At 41.7% G+C, this 15122-nt stretch overlaps 1 protein-coding gene across 1 annotated transcript; it reads left to right on the top strand.

Annotated features, from left to right (window-relative positions):
• Positions 1–10999: 10999 nt before the first annotated feature.
• On the top strand, positions 11000–14410 carry LOC122644836. Its single transcript, XM_043838215.1, has 2 exons — positions 11000–11216; positions 13904–14410. The coding sequence occupies exons 1-2, from the start codon at positions 11000–11002 to the stop codon at positions 14188–14190; spliced, it is 504 nt and encodes a 167-aa protein (XP_043694150.1). The 3' UTR covers positions 14191–14410.
• The last annotated feature ends 712 nt before the right edge of the window (positions 14411–15122 follow it).

Here is a 15122-nt window from a genome sequence, read left to right as displayed (position 1 = left end):
AAATTTGTGGGTAAATAGTTTGCCACGCCCGGCGGGACCCTAGAAAGCAAAATCGTGATGTTTCAAAGAAGAAGAAATGTCGATGAAGGGAATCCATTCTCTAATCAGGCACTGAAAGGTGCTCAACCAAGGACAAATCCTATTGTAAATGAGTACCAAGAAGCCATAACCCATCGGCAAGGGGCATGCTTTACGTTTCAGCCATTTTAATGGTGTATTTTGGCTGGTTGGTGGTCTATTTTTCAGCCGGTAATCAGACCACTATTAGTCTCCATCAAGCAATGGGCAAGTGTATTTAAATTTTGCCTGAAGCAAGGGGCAAATGTGGAGAATCTGTCGAAGGAACTCAGCCCGACCTGAACCAGGCAATACAAGTCCTCAACCAGGGGCAAACCTATGAATGCAAAACTACCTAGATCGGAAATGGTGGAACATGGATCACGTTCCAGTCTGTCACATGCGTTACCATCCATGGTGGATAAGTCTTTTCTCTCTGTGATCTTGCAAAGTTGGTGGAAGGCGTGCAAAACACGAATGCTAAAACTATTATTTTTAGTGGAACTAAAAACAGTTTCAGAATCAAAACATGGGGAAGACTCCAATAACAGTTTTGTCAAAAAGTCTCTTTCCACCATTCATGGGAAGCTCCATCTAATAGAGATCTTCTATGCACAGGCCAAGGACAATGGCATGGATTTGCATTACAGCAATGACATTCTAATAGAGATTTGAATCCACCAATGAAGGCCACCATGATAAGAGGAACCAGTTGTTGGCTAAGTTTTCAAATTTGGGTGTATGATCCGAATAAGATAGTGAGCATGTGGAGATGATCCAGTACCTATGACCCTCATTCCATTGAGACCGAGGAGAATCATTCAAGTGGGACCACCTTATTGACCAATATAGCCGTTCTCACTCTTGGAACGTACTATATTGGTTCCCTTCTATCTATGTATTACCTACCTTGTAAATCACTTTCCATATGTATCCTTACCATGTACTCCACGATTTGTGAATATCTCCTTACCCTTTACAGCCACATGTGATATGGATTCTTTCCTATTATCACATGTGGAGATTTAGTCTCTTTGGGATTCTTTAATCCCTTATAAATACAGCTTGTAACCGATCACATAAGATATGAATGAAATTCTGATTACACAATCCAATATGGTAATCAGAGCCTAATTGCTCAAACGAGCCTCATCTCCTATCTTCCCTTCTTTTTCTATTCTCCATGGCTGGAGAACACGATTCTGACAGCTCCAACACTGGAGCCGTGGACACTGGCAGCGCCCTTACCACTCTTCTCCCATCTGGATCCTCTCTACATCATGCCCACCACTACCTCTCGGTGAAACTCACCTCCAAAAACTACTTATTTTGGCAAACACAGATCAAACCATTCCTTGATGGCCAGGGCTTATTTGGCCATCTTGATGGGACAACTCCTTGTCCCACCGACCCTACTACTGCAAGCACCTGGTGACGACAGGATTCTTTACTTCGCAGTCTCCTTCTCTCTTCGCTCTCTGAGGAGGTGTTCCCTTTGATTCTTGGGAAACGCACAAGCAAGGACATCTGGGACACCTTGCACACTGCGTTTTCCTCCCCTTCAGAGAGCCGCATCATGTCACTCACTATGGCTCTTCAAGATCTGGAACAAAAGCCGGATGAATCTGTGTCCGTTTTTCTACAACGAGCAAAGACGATCTCTAAAGAACTCAGTGCTGCTGGCCATCCATTGAGACAAAGCACCTTCAATATCCATATTTTCAGGGGTTTGAAACTTGAATTTAATGACATTGTTTCCTCTCTACTCACGAGGACGATGCCATTACCATATAATGATCTGCATGCCATGCTTCTCAGTCATGAGTTTTTGTATGTCTCTAAATTATCTAAGCTTTCACTTAATGATGGTGGTACCATTACTAATCCCCCTTCTACAAATCAAGTCCAAACAACCTCCACCCAACAGGACAGCCGTCCACCCTCCTCTGGCAGTGGGGGTGGCCCTTGGCATGGACTTGGGGGTCGTGGTAGAGGGGGCCGTGGTCATTCTCAAGGCACTCGTCTCTGGTGCCATTGGTGCAACCAAGATACACATGACACCATCTATTGCTATAGTAAACCAAAGCCACCAGCCAATTTCTCTTTCCCTAGCCGTGCACCATCTCCTTACCAATACCAGCCTAACACAACACCTACCACCCACTATGCCAATTGCCAATTATCACACTCAATCAGCCCCACCCCTTCTTCCTACGCCCACCTACGCCAATACCCAACCATTACCCTGGTACCCGAACACAGGCGCAACCCATCATGTGACCCCTGATCTACACCTTATCCTCTTATGACCCGTATACTGGATCTGATTCTCTATAGGTCGGCAATGGTAAGGGTGTTCCCATTTCTCACATAGGTATTGCGTCAGTTCCTTCTCAATCTTTATCTCGCAATTTTGTTTTATCTGATGTGTTACATGTACCTTCAATTTCCAAACCACTGCTTTCTGTTAATTGTTTTTCCATTGATAATGATGCCTTTTTCAAGTTTCATCCATCTTGTTTCTTTGTGAAGGATCGAAGAACCAAAGCTGCAATCCTGTCCGGTCCGAGTAATGGCGGTCTATATACCATTCCTGTGCGCATTTCTCCTTCAACAAATCTCACCTGTCGTACTTCTCTTGATGGGTGGCACAGTCGTCTTGGCCATCCCCATGGACAACTTCTCCATCAAATTGTCAAAAACAATAATTTACCATCTTCAAATTCTTCTTTGAATAAATTATGTACTGCTTGTCAAATGGGAAAAGCCTATCGCCAATCCTTGGGCGAGACATTTTCTCATAGTTTATTTCCTTTATAACTTATATGTAGTGATGTTTGGGGTCCTAGCCCTACTCCGTCTCCTGCAGGGCATCGTTACTTTGTGATTTTTGTTGACGATTATTCCAAGTTTATTTGGTTCTACCCCATGGTGAGAAAATCTGAAGTTTTTGGAATTTTTTTCAATTTTCAAAGACTTGTCGAAAGATAATTTGATCGTAAAATTAAATTTGTCCAAACGGACTGGCGGGGAGAATATCGCACCTTACCTAAGTTTTTTAGTGATGTTGGGATTTCTCACAGGCTCTCTGTGCCACATACTCATGAGCAGCAAGGGACAGTATAACACCGACTTCGGCATATTGTTGAAACCGGCCTATCCTTGTTGGCTCATGCATCTGTTCCTCGGACTTATTGGATTTTTGTATTTGAAACTGCGGTATTCTTAATCAACCGCTTACCTTCTCGGGTTTCTTCAGGGGTGTCTCCCTACCAACTCTTATTTCATCGTATTCCCAACTACTCGTTTCTTAGTGTTTTTGGGTGCCTGTGTTTCCCTCTTCTTTGCCCATACAATGCGCACAAAATGGACTATAGATCTGCCCCATATGTGTTCTTGGGGTACAACCCTTCTCATTTAGCATATCGGTGTTTGGACAAAGCCACTGGTCGAATCCAAATATTTCGACATGTCTCCTTTTCTGAGAGTGTTTTTCCCTTTGCCACCACCACCTCTCCCTCTAGGCCGTCCTCACAAAATCACATCCCTTGGGCTGTCTCGGCCAACACCATTATGCCATTGCCAAGGGTCCCACCGCAGGCTATTGCCTCACCACGACCAACCGCACCACCTTCACCACCATCATCATGGGCCTCACCACTCTTTAGCCCAACTCAACCATCTCCACCCGTGGACCACATAAGCCCATTATCGAGCCCTGTGTTCGGCTCATCCTCCCCACCTCATCGTACCCGGTCCATTGCAGACCTCTACTCTGACCCGGCCCTCTTGACCCACCACCGCCACCTATCCATCACCCCATGCGCTTGCGTTCTCATAAAGCAGCGCTACATACCCTTCCTACCTCCCAGGACCAACCCATTGAACCAACATGCTTTACCCAGGCTGTCAAAGTCCCTGAATGGTGCAAGGCCATGGTTGAGGAGTTCAATGCACTATTACACAATGGAACATGGAGTTTGGTACCACCATCTAAAAATCAGAATTTGGTAGGCTACAAGTGGGTCTTCCGAATCAAAAGGAAAGCTGAGGGATCAATTGAGCAGTACAAGGCCTGCCTTGTAGCCAAAGGTTTCCATCAACAACAGGAGGTGGACTATGGTGAAACATTTAGTCCAGTGGTGAAGCAATCGACCATTCGGACGATTATATCCTTAGCTGTCTCTAAAGGCTGGCCCATACGGCAACTTGATGTACAACATGCCTTTCTCCATGGGGAATTGGCCGAAGAAGTGTACATGGCCCAACCACTAGGGTTCAAAGATAAGTCACATCTGGCCCATGTCTGTAGGCTCCATAGGTCTCTTTATGGCCTTAAACAGGCCCCTCGGGCTTGGTTCCAATGGTTGTCCAGGTTCCTACTTTCCACTGGTTTTGTGGCATCTAAAACTGATACTTCTTTTTTTATTGCTCGGTAGGGTGGATCAGTGATTTATGTGTTGGTTTATGTCGATGACATATTAGTCACTGGTGACTCACCAACCAATATTTTAGCTCTTCTAGACCTCCTGGCTAGGGAATTTCAAATCAAGGACCTGGGCCTGTTACATTATTTTTTGGGCATTGAAGCAACACCTACTCAAGGAGGCCTGGTTCTCTCACAGAGATGATACATTTCTGATTTACTTGATCGGGCTGGAATGAAAGACTGTAAGCCCATTAATACACCTTTGCCTACCTCAACCAAGGCATCAGATTTAGGGGGTGTATCTTACTCGGATCCAAGTAATTACAGGTCTATTGTGGGGGCTTTGCAGTATGTTACCCTCACTAGACTAGATGTGGCATTTGCAGTAAATCGCGTTTGTCAATTCATGCACTCGCCGAAGAATGAAGATTGGAGTCATGTCAAACGGATTCTAAGATACCTGAAGGGCATTATGTCTCATGGCCTTTTCTTCCAAAGGTCATCTTCTATGACCCTTTAGGCATATACAGATGCGGACTGGGCAGGAAGCCCTATTGATCGTAGGTCCACAGGGGCCTATGCCATATTTTTGGGCACAAACCTCATATCTTGGAATTCAAAGAAACAGAGGACAGTGTCACGGTCTTCCACAAAGGTTGAATACAAAGCCCTTGCTGATGCGGCAGTTGAGTTAATTTGGCTACAGGCCCTATTCCAGGAACTTGGTATTCCTCAGCCCACTGCGCCAATCTTGTGGTGCGACAACATTGGTGCTACTTATTTTTTGGCAAATCCTGTGTTCCATGCACGCACCAAACATGTGGAAATTGATTTCCACTTTGTTCATGAAAGAGTTGCTGCCAAATCACTACAGGTTCAATTCATCTCCACACATGATCAGATTGCAGATATTCTGACCAAGGCACTGCCATCCACATGATTTTAGTTCATGAGAGACAAGCTAAAGCTCCGCCACACCGGATCTTCATCTTGAGGGGGTGTATTGACCAATATAGCCGTTCTCACTCTTGGAACGTGCTATATTGGTTCCCTTCTAGCTATGTATTACCTACCTTGTAAATCGCCTTCCATATGTATCCTTACCATGTTCTCCACGATTTGTGAATATCTCCTTACCCTTTACAGCCACATGTGATATGGATTCTTTCCTATTATCACATGAGGAGATTTGGTCTCTTTGGGATTCTTGAATCCCTTATAAATACAGCTTGTAACCGATCACATAAGATATGAATGAAATTCTGATTACACAATCCAATACACCTCAAGGCTAGAACAATTGGGAATGGATTCAATTATTTTTTTTTTTAAACATATAAAAAATGGATCAGCTGAATTTTATGGGTTCCATTATATGGAATGGAATTTTGAAGCGCCCTTGCCCATGTAGCGATCTTTTGTCAACCGCTTCGTTCGGTGATTGAAATGATTATGGAACTAACGATGTCAAAAAAAAAAAAAAAAAAACTCTAAATTGGCATCAGTTTGTGCAGTGGCCTAAGTTTGTTCTCATTCAAGGGAAGTGGAGGATTCTCAAGTAAAGATTGAAAGCTCCTCCTACCTTGAACAAACTCACAAAGATCTGTTCAAGAAGAGAAGTCCCCTCTTGACCGATGCCATGACCAGAGGGACGATTGTAACCGAGCTGTGAGCTAGCAAAGGAGAGGTTTCTCTGGTTGCTGGTTGCTGGTTTCTGGTCTCTGGCATCCCTTTTATGCTGGTTTCTTTCATCTTTATTACATGTTGTGCAGGAGAAAATGAGAAAAACAACAAGAACCTATGACCAGAGGCTGTTGGTCATCAAAACTCAATAAGGCCAAATTGGAGAAGAAAGAAGAAGGGAAAACTACATGCAATCCTGGTTATATTTATTTGGAATATGGAAACAACATTTTTGTGATGTAATGAATGCATGCAAGATGTGTTTACCCACAAATTTGCACAAACGCGGCAGATTGTGATTCGTGGGTGTGCTAGAGTTGTACGACTCAATGAGATATGATGAAATAAAATTCAACTTCTAACCAGAACAAAAATGAGATCTTTCCAGTGCCTCAATTGCTCCAAGGACTTTAAGGAAAAGAAAATCACAATGGAAGAAGAAAAGGAAGAAGATTGAAAAATAAATTAATAACTTGGTAGTAACATAGCCATTGAAAATGCTTACACCTGACTGTTTACGAACTGTTGAACACATACAACTTGGTGTTGAACTACACTAAATTACACTAACCACACCAAATATTTTGTTGTCAGTAGTGCATCCGTTGAAATGCTCGCATCTTGCTTAGTAATGAACTGTCGAAGCTTGCAACTTGGTCTTGATGACTGTCTTCTGAAACACGGGCTTAAAAAAACAATTGTTGGAGTTATTCTCCAAGCAAGACCTACATGAATCCCTCTTGAAACATGGACCAATGAGACATTGGGGGGCCAGAATCCAACTTTAGCAAAAATTAGAAGATAAACATCTATATCTAAAAAGATGAGATGATGAAAGATTACAAAAAAAAGATAAATTGTAAAGAGTTTTGTTGGCGAGAGCCCCTTCTTCTTCGCATTTGCTTCTTTTATAATTGCTCCCTTGGTAGTTGTGGGTAGTTCCAACAACTTCCACTTCTCATTGTGAATTTGAATTTTGAACATCTTTAGGTGGTTAAGTAACTATCCATAACCTCTTGCACCATCTTCCCATTTTGCTGTTCAAATTCAAAAGAAGAACTCCTTTCATAGCACGTGCAATGCACGACCTTAAAGCATGTATGGTACTTTCAGTTATAGACCGAATGTAGGTGTGAAATTAGGGTGTAGACAAGATGCTCCCTTGGACTTTGAAAGCAACAATCCAAATAGCAAGTGGTTCATCTCTTGTGACAGATGCTACCATGTGTCAGAATTACAATAGGCCTTTTACTCCATCATGCACTAAGAGGCTTGGACTTGAAGGTGATATCAAAAAAGACCAAGCCTATTGATGGCTCGCATATGGCTTCGTAAAAAAAAAAGAAGAAGAAATGAAGATCAGTGTATGGAGGAATGAAATTAAGATATACCAATCTTGAAGTTACGTGACACATGTTGCAATAGCCGAAACCAGAATGTTTTTTGCCATGGCCAAACCTGATTCTCAAGATGGTGACAAAGAGAAGGTGAAGTTAAGTGACACATGTTGCAATTGGTCGATTTGGTGATGAGTCCTTTCTTGGACGCTCCACGACTTAGGCGTCGTGTTGGAGACCCAATCTCATACTCATGGATGATGGGTCCCAAGAATGGAGGTTGTCAAAAAGAGACCGAGCGAATAGGGATAGAGATTCTGTACAACGACATATGGAGTTTATGAGCATTGTCCACAATGGTTGCAAGGGGCATTGTTTACACCCTATTTTAACAAATTTCACACCCTACTTTCGGTCATTGATCGAAACAATTTACATGCTTTAGGGTTGTGCCTTGCATGTACCATCAAAGGGGTTCTTTTTTTGAATTTGAACAACAAAGTGGAAAGGTGGTGTAGGAGGTTATGAACAGTTACGTAACCACCTAAAAATGTTCAAATTCAAATTCAAATTCAAATGAAGAAGTGAAAATTGTTGGAACTACCCAGAACTACCAAGGGATCAACACAACACAACACTCTGCAAGTTTAGTCTTTATATAGGATTTTATCTTTTACTTGGGGGGGAACAACATTCAAAAGAGGCATCATGTTCTTAGCATCAGCAAGCTATTTGACATCATATTGTTAACATCAGCAAGCTGAAAATAAAGACATCATGTCATAGCATCAGCAGGCCATGGCAACCATGTGATCTACCAACATCAGTAGGCCATTGGCACCATGTTATCAACATCAGTAGGTTTGAAATGAAGGCATCATGTTCAATATCAGCAACTCATTGGCACCATGTTATCAACATCAGCATGCCAGGAATGGAATGTTGATTTTCTTTTTCTTTTGCTTTTAGATGTTTATCTTTTATCTTTTAGTTTTTGTTAGAGTTGGATTCCGACCACTAATGTCTCATTGGTCCATGTTTCAAGAAGCATTCATGTAGGTCTTGCTTGGAGAATAACTCCAACAATGTGTCTTTTGGTCCGTGTTTCAAAAGACATCTTCCTATCGATCAAGTATTCCTTTTGAGTTATATCATTATCTGTCTATCTTCCTCTTTTTCTTCCATTGCGATTTTCTTTTCCTTAAAGTCCTTGGAGCAATCGAGGCATGGGAAAGATCTCATTTTTATCCTGGTTAGAAGTTGGATTTTATTCCATCACATTTCATTGAGTCATACGACTCTGGCATGCCCGTGCATCACAATCTACCGCGTTAGTGCCGAATTTGTGGGTAAACACTAAGAAAATAGAAAATGGGATGTGGATCTGTTGCATTCGCTATTTTCCTCCAGTGATGTAGAGGAGATTCTAAAGATCCAAATTCTTCTTTTCCCTCATAATGATAAGTTAGAATGGACGGCCTCAAGGAACGGCATTTTCTCCGTCAAGAGTGTTTACCATCTTACTTCAAACTCTTTAATGGATGAGCGGAACCTGGTTCCCTCTACATCCAGATCTCATTCTTGGTTGTAGGTACCAGATGATGTATGGAAGACAATCTAGAATACCAAAACCTTACCGAAGATGCAAAGATTTTTGTGTAGAGTCTGTGCCTCAGGTGTTGCAACATCAGATGCACTTCAAAGCCAAAATATACGAGTAGATGGTTGTTGTGGTCGTTGTGGTTGCACTGAGACTATCTCCCATATCTTGTTGAGTTGTTCATTAGCTCGGGCGATTTGATTTGGAAGTGCACTTGGTATTGTTATACCACCTGGAGATGACCCTTCTTTGCATCAGTGGATTCAACATTGAGACTCCTTTTCACCATATGATAAGATGAGAAGGAGATCATTGATTTCTCATTGCACTTTTATTTGTTGGAACATATGGAAAGCAAGGAATGAAATAGTGTTTTGGCGTCAGAATTGGACTCCCGAAGAGGTTATACAAGTCACATTTTTGGCCTACAATGATTTTATAATGCTCAACCTACTACAAGTCTCCAATCGGGTACCATATGTGGTCCTTCCAGCAACCTACTATCTTAGATCGCCCCTATTTCAAGTGTGGTGAAGATCAATGCGATGTTAGTTTACCATCAAACTCAACATCTAGTGGACTTGGCATTATCTGTTGTGATTGTCAGAGGAAACCTCTTCATGTTGTATCTATTCCAGCGGTTTTCAATAATGCTATAGTTGGGAAGGCTATGGCATTAAGAGCATCGATGTTGGAAGCTATTTTAGAGAGTTTTGATCGTGTGCAGTTGGAGTCAGATAATAGAAGGAAGTATCATTAATTATCTTCTTGGTGGTTTAACATCTTCACAGCTAAATTTGGACAATATTATTTATCTTTCCTCTTATTTTGAAACTTATACCTTTCTTTATATTCCAAGGGAGACTAACAACTTGGCTGACTCCTTGACAATGAGGGCCCTATCGATGATATGTACGATAGCATGACCTATTTTCTGATCCAGGGTTACTAGAATTATGTATTCTTTACCAAAAAACAAAAAAATTATGTATTCTTAGGCCATGAATTTTTAGGTATCTAATAAATGACCTTTTACCCAAAAGAAAAAGAAGGAAAAGGTGAGAGGATCAGCCATGCGGTGTGCCAAATCTTTATCCTTTTATTTATTTATGGGAAATTTGCACATACCACCCCTGAGGTTTGACGAAAGGATATTTTCACCCCCAGTTTTGGAAAATTCTGCGTACCCCCCTGAGGTTTGCAAACGGTAACAAGTAAGCCCATTCAGTTAGTTCATGACTAACACTGTTAAAAATTAGACTTGAACTGACGAAATTGCCCTTCTAAGAAGAACCAAAAAAAAAAAAAAACCTGCAACTCATCTTCCCTAATCAATTTTGGGGAAGATGAGTTGCAACCATCCCAGCGCCCCATTGATGAGTGTTCACCATCACTCCCTGTCTTTCCTTTGATGCCTGTACACAGCAATGGGTTCTTCAATTTTTTTTTCACTCATGAAGAGACTTGCTAGCTCAAATTCACTTTCCTCTCTGGTTCGAGCTTGTTCTCGACCTCAAAATTCCTCTCCAAGGCCTTCACTTGGTCTACCCTTAATCGTCTCTTCTTCTCGGAGATCTGATCTGATTCTTCAATACAGTCTTCTTCATCGAAGCCCTCAAGCATAGACTGAAAAAACTGCTACCTACTAATCCTCAACAAACGATACCCTCGCTTTCCGACATGCTCGAATACCCTAAATCGTCCAACTTTGGTTCCATCCCCATTCATGATAGGTCTATGATTTACTATATTTTTAGCAAAACAAACTAGCCTGGCGATGGAGGAAGCTCCTCTACTGGTTTAATTTTTGAAGGTTTAGGGTTATTCGCTCTTCTTCTACATGGACCTACAGTTGGTGCAAAAGGGTTTGGATTTCTCACGGAGGAGGAAGAAATGGATTTGCTACTCGCAGGGCTCGACGTCACTGGTTATGGTGCCTATAAGGTCTATTATTTGCCTTCTGTGGTCAAGAAGAGGAAGAGGTTTTTAAAGCTTCTTGAAGCCTTGATTTCCATGGCCGAAGCTGTATCCGATTCCGCGGAGACGATCTCAGTCATTTCCAAGGACTTGAAGGAGTTCCTTCAATCAGATTCGGATCAAATTCCCACTAGTTTGAAGCAGATATCCAAAATCACGAGGTCGGAAGAAGTTGAAGAGGAGCTGGGATGGTTGCAACTCATCTTCCCCAATCGATTTTGGGGAAGATGAGTTGCAGGTTTTGTTTTGTTTTGTTTTGTTTTATTTTTTTATTTTTTAATTTTCTTAGAAGGGCAATTCCGTCAATTCAAGTCTAATTTTTAACAGTGTTAGTTGATGAGCACATTTATGTGTGAAATCTTAGGGCATAAAGCATACATTTTACCACATTGGACAGAGTTACTCGGTGCTTTCTTGTGCTTTTCAGGTTTTAGGTGAATTCTTGAGAAAATGGAAGAGATGATGCTAAAGAAATATTTTTAAGCTGTTTAAAGGTGTTAATGGCTTGGATGTGTAGCCCATCGAGTCAGCTTCGTAACGGTTCAAACGGCACTTGATTCCGAGTTGAAACGAAGAAGTTACGACTGTTTCCGTAACGAAGCGCGAAAATGGTCTGTAGGGGTTTATTTGTAATTATTGACAGTCGGCCGGAGACAAAGTGAAGCGAAAGTTCGGATTCTAGGGGCCTTAACGTAATAACCAGAAGTTATATTTCCTGTACCCGAAAGATTCCATTTGGAGGGCTCTGGACAGTCCAACTTCAACTTGAGATATCTTGGGCTCCCGAACTCCAAATTGAACGAAATTTGGGTCTATTTTGGGTGATTTTTCGTAAGGAACATAATGGTGAGGCCTATATAAGCACCCCATGCTCCACGTTTTCTAAAAGACAGAATGGGTATTTTATTTATTCTTGAAGGAATCCTAGTCATCACCCTTACTCTCTCTCTCTCCTCCAACTTCTCAAGGGCACTTCTGGAATTCTACTTGGGATAGATTTATTTTAAAAGATATTCTCTCACCTATGGAAAGTTGAAAAATCAAAGATGCTTTGATTTTATTGCTTGGAGAAGATATCTACAAAGAAAAGGAAGACTTGTTAGAATTGGAAGTTTACTTTTCTGAAATGAAGGTCATGTAAACAATCTTCTCTTCTTCTTCTTTCTATTTTTTTCTTTTTTCTTAGGATTCAAGGCATTGTAAAAGAGGAAGGAGAAGAGAATATTCTCTTTTCTTAGAGAATATTTCTCCTACACTTCCCTCTTCTCTCTTCTCCTCTCTTCCTCTTATAAATACCCCTTACCCTCTGGGTTGTAAGGAGTTAATTTTTTTTAGTTTAGTTTTTAGTTAGTTTCTAGTTCAATTTTAATTCAGTTTTTTGTGTAATTTTTAGTTCATTCACTTAGTGAAATTTCTTTTCTTCTTCTCCTTCTAAGTTGTGATTTTTGGCTTTTCTAAGTTCTAGTTTGCTTTTTGATTTTGATTTAATGGTTGTAATAGGTTTAGTTTATGCTTTAATTTCAATTTAAGTCTTCCATTGGGTTGTAATTTCTTAATTCTCGTTTAGGTTTTAAGCCTTCTAATCTAAGTTCTTAAGTTGATGACAAGACTTGAAGATTTAGAAGAGGAGGCCATGGTAAGTTTATGCAAGTATTCAAGCTTTTCAATTACATTCATACAAGCACATCCAGGTTTTACTATCTAAACTCTCAATCTCATTCTCCATCTCCTCTATCTCTCTCTATCTTCTTCTTCTTCCCCTTCTATTTCTTTTATTTTAATTTTATAGGGTTGTGGTTTATGGATGTATTTTTATTCCCTTATTTCTTTTTATGTGGTTAGTATGTGTGGCTGCATTTTTATTCCTTTCAATTCGCTTTAGTTTGATAGGTTAGATGCTCATGTGTTAGGACGTCGATTTAATCCCTTAATTTTGTTAGATGTTTATGAGTTAGGATGCATTGATTTTCGTTAGTTTAATTAGTTTAATTAAACACTTTAATTTGGTTCACTTTGCATTACTTTTAAGTTAGTTAAATAGAGTGGCGTATATCTCCTTGTGTTCGACCCGTAGCTACGATTGACCCATACGCTTGCGGTTTTATTTTAACTCAAACATTAGTCATGAACTGACGGAATGGGCCTATTTGTTACCGTTTACAAACCTCAAGAGGGTAAGCAGAATTTTTCAAAACAGGAGGGTGAAAATATCCTTTCGTCAAAGCTCAGGGTAGTATGTGTAAATTTTCCTTTATTTATTTATTGGTATCCTGGAAATATCAAATATTTGACCGTTTGTTCAATTTTGGAGTCGTTACCGTGTTCCACTTTTTCTCTAGAATATGTCTAATATAGTGTACACCGTGTTTGCCTTCATAGCTGGCTGTATAAGAAACATTTCCTCATGTGCGCAGCTTGTATTAGAATCATTTCGCCAGTTCAAAAGTCTCATTCTCTCAAAAAGATCAAAATAATCAGGAACCGTTCACCTACCTAACCCCCTTTTCCATTCCTTCCTTCTTTCCTTTCTCCGAACCGACGAACGACCCAGCAGAGATTCCATCTCTTTGCTTGATCAAAGTAACCTTTTTCGCATTCCTTCCTTCATCTCTCCCTTGCTTTCAGGTTCAAGGGTTTCCCAACAATCTCTCTTCAGGTGAAGGTGAGCTTCTGCTCAAAAGCTTAGCTTGCCTGAACCATGCCCAACTTCACTCTCCTCTCCTTCTGCCTCTTCTTTTTTTTGGTGAACCTTCTGCCTCTTCTTCACTCTCCTCTCCCTCTACCTGGTTCCAATTCACTCTCAATCCGATTCATCGTCAGCTCTTCGCTTACCTTCTGAAACCATCGTTGATGTCTGCGCTGCAACGTCTCAACTATCCATCTGCCCTGTCAACTGCTTTCGAACCGATCCCGTCTGTGGTGTCGATGGAATTACCTACTGGTGTGGCTGCGCAGATGCTATGTGCGCAGGTACCCGTGTTGCGAAATTAGGGTTTTGCGATGTCGGGAATGGCGGTAGCGGTCCCGTCTCTGGGCAGGCTCTTCTTTTGGTTCACATTGTGTGGCTCATCGTTCTAGGGTTTTCGGTCTTGTTCGGCGTCTTCTGATCCGAGAAATCTGACAGAATTGATGTACGCTTTGTTCCTTTTATGCTTCTCTGTTCTTTAATATTCCGTATTTCCTTTTCCGGGGTTGGATAAGAATCCTGTATTTTTTTTTCATTGTTGTGTGTATTGGCTAATTCTTTTTTTTTTTTTTTGTCTGTTACAGCCATTGTTTTGCACATATGTTCTGTATAAAAGAGATCTGATTCTTTTTCAGTTTTTCTACTATGATGAATTTCGTTTCCTGTTTATAGAATGTTGAATGTGACACAATATTGTAATTGCTTGTAGCAGATAGGAAGCCATTCCTGATGAGGCATAAAACACCCCACCTATCGGAGGCTGCCACGTGGCCGACCCGACCTCAGTCCGGGAACCGAGTTGGGCCGAGCAGGAAATTGGGCCGACCCCATATCTGATAAGTCACCTGACAAAGCCTGGTTTGTGCGAGCTTTCCGGCTGCTGAGGCCGAGATTATACGGGTCAGCCAGGGACTCCTAGCCGACCTCATGGCCGAGACCAACCTCCTCTCGGGCCGACCTCCATGGCCGACCCCACGGGCCGACCTCGTAGGCCGAGCCCTCCTCCATTGAGACTCCCATAGCACCCCACCGGGGATCTCCGGGCCACGTCAGCACATCCCGAGAATCACGGGAAAAGGACCGAGCCACGATCCCCGCGCAACACAGAATCACACTCTACATGGACTCTTACCTTAATAAGAGTCCGACCCGAAAAATAACTCTCCACTCCGCTCTACGCGAGAGAACCTTCGAAAGAAGGACTCCTACCATACTAGGACTCTCCCAACCGTCTCATCTCCTACTTACTCTATAAATACCCAGGTATGGAGCTCTATTCCACATCTCACTTTTACTAGCAGTTACGCTGTCGCGTTGAAGACCTGACTTGAGCATCGGAGAGTCCTAGGCCGG

Source organism: Telopea speciosissima, chromosome 11, assembly GCF_018873765.1.
Source record: "Telopea speciosissima isolate NSW1024214 ecotype Mountain lineage chromosome 11, Tspe_v1, whole genome shotgun sequence".
NCBI classification, from domain to species: Eukaryota; Viridiplantae; Streptophyta; class Magnoliopsida; order Proteales; family Proteaceae; genus Telopea; species Telopea speciosissima.
The sequence above is the reverse complement of the archived record's forward strand: the minus strand, read 5'-3'. Positions and strand labels throughout refer to the sequence as shown.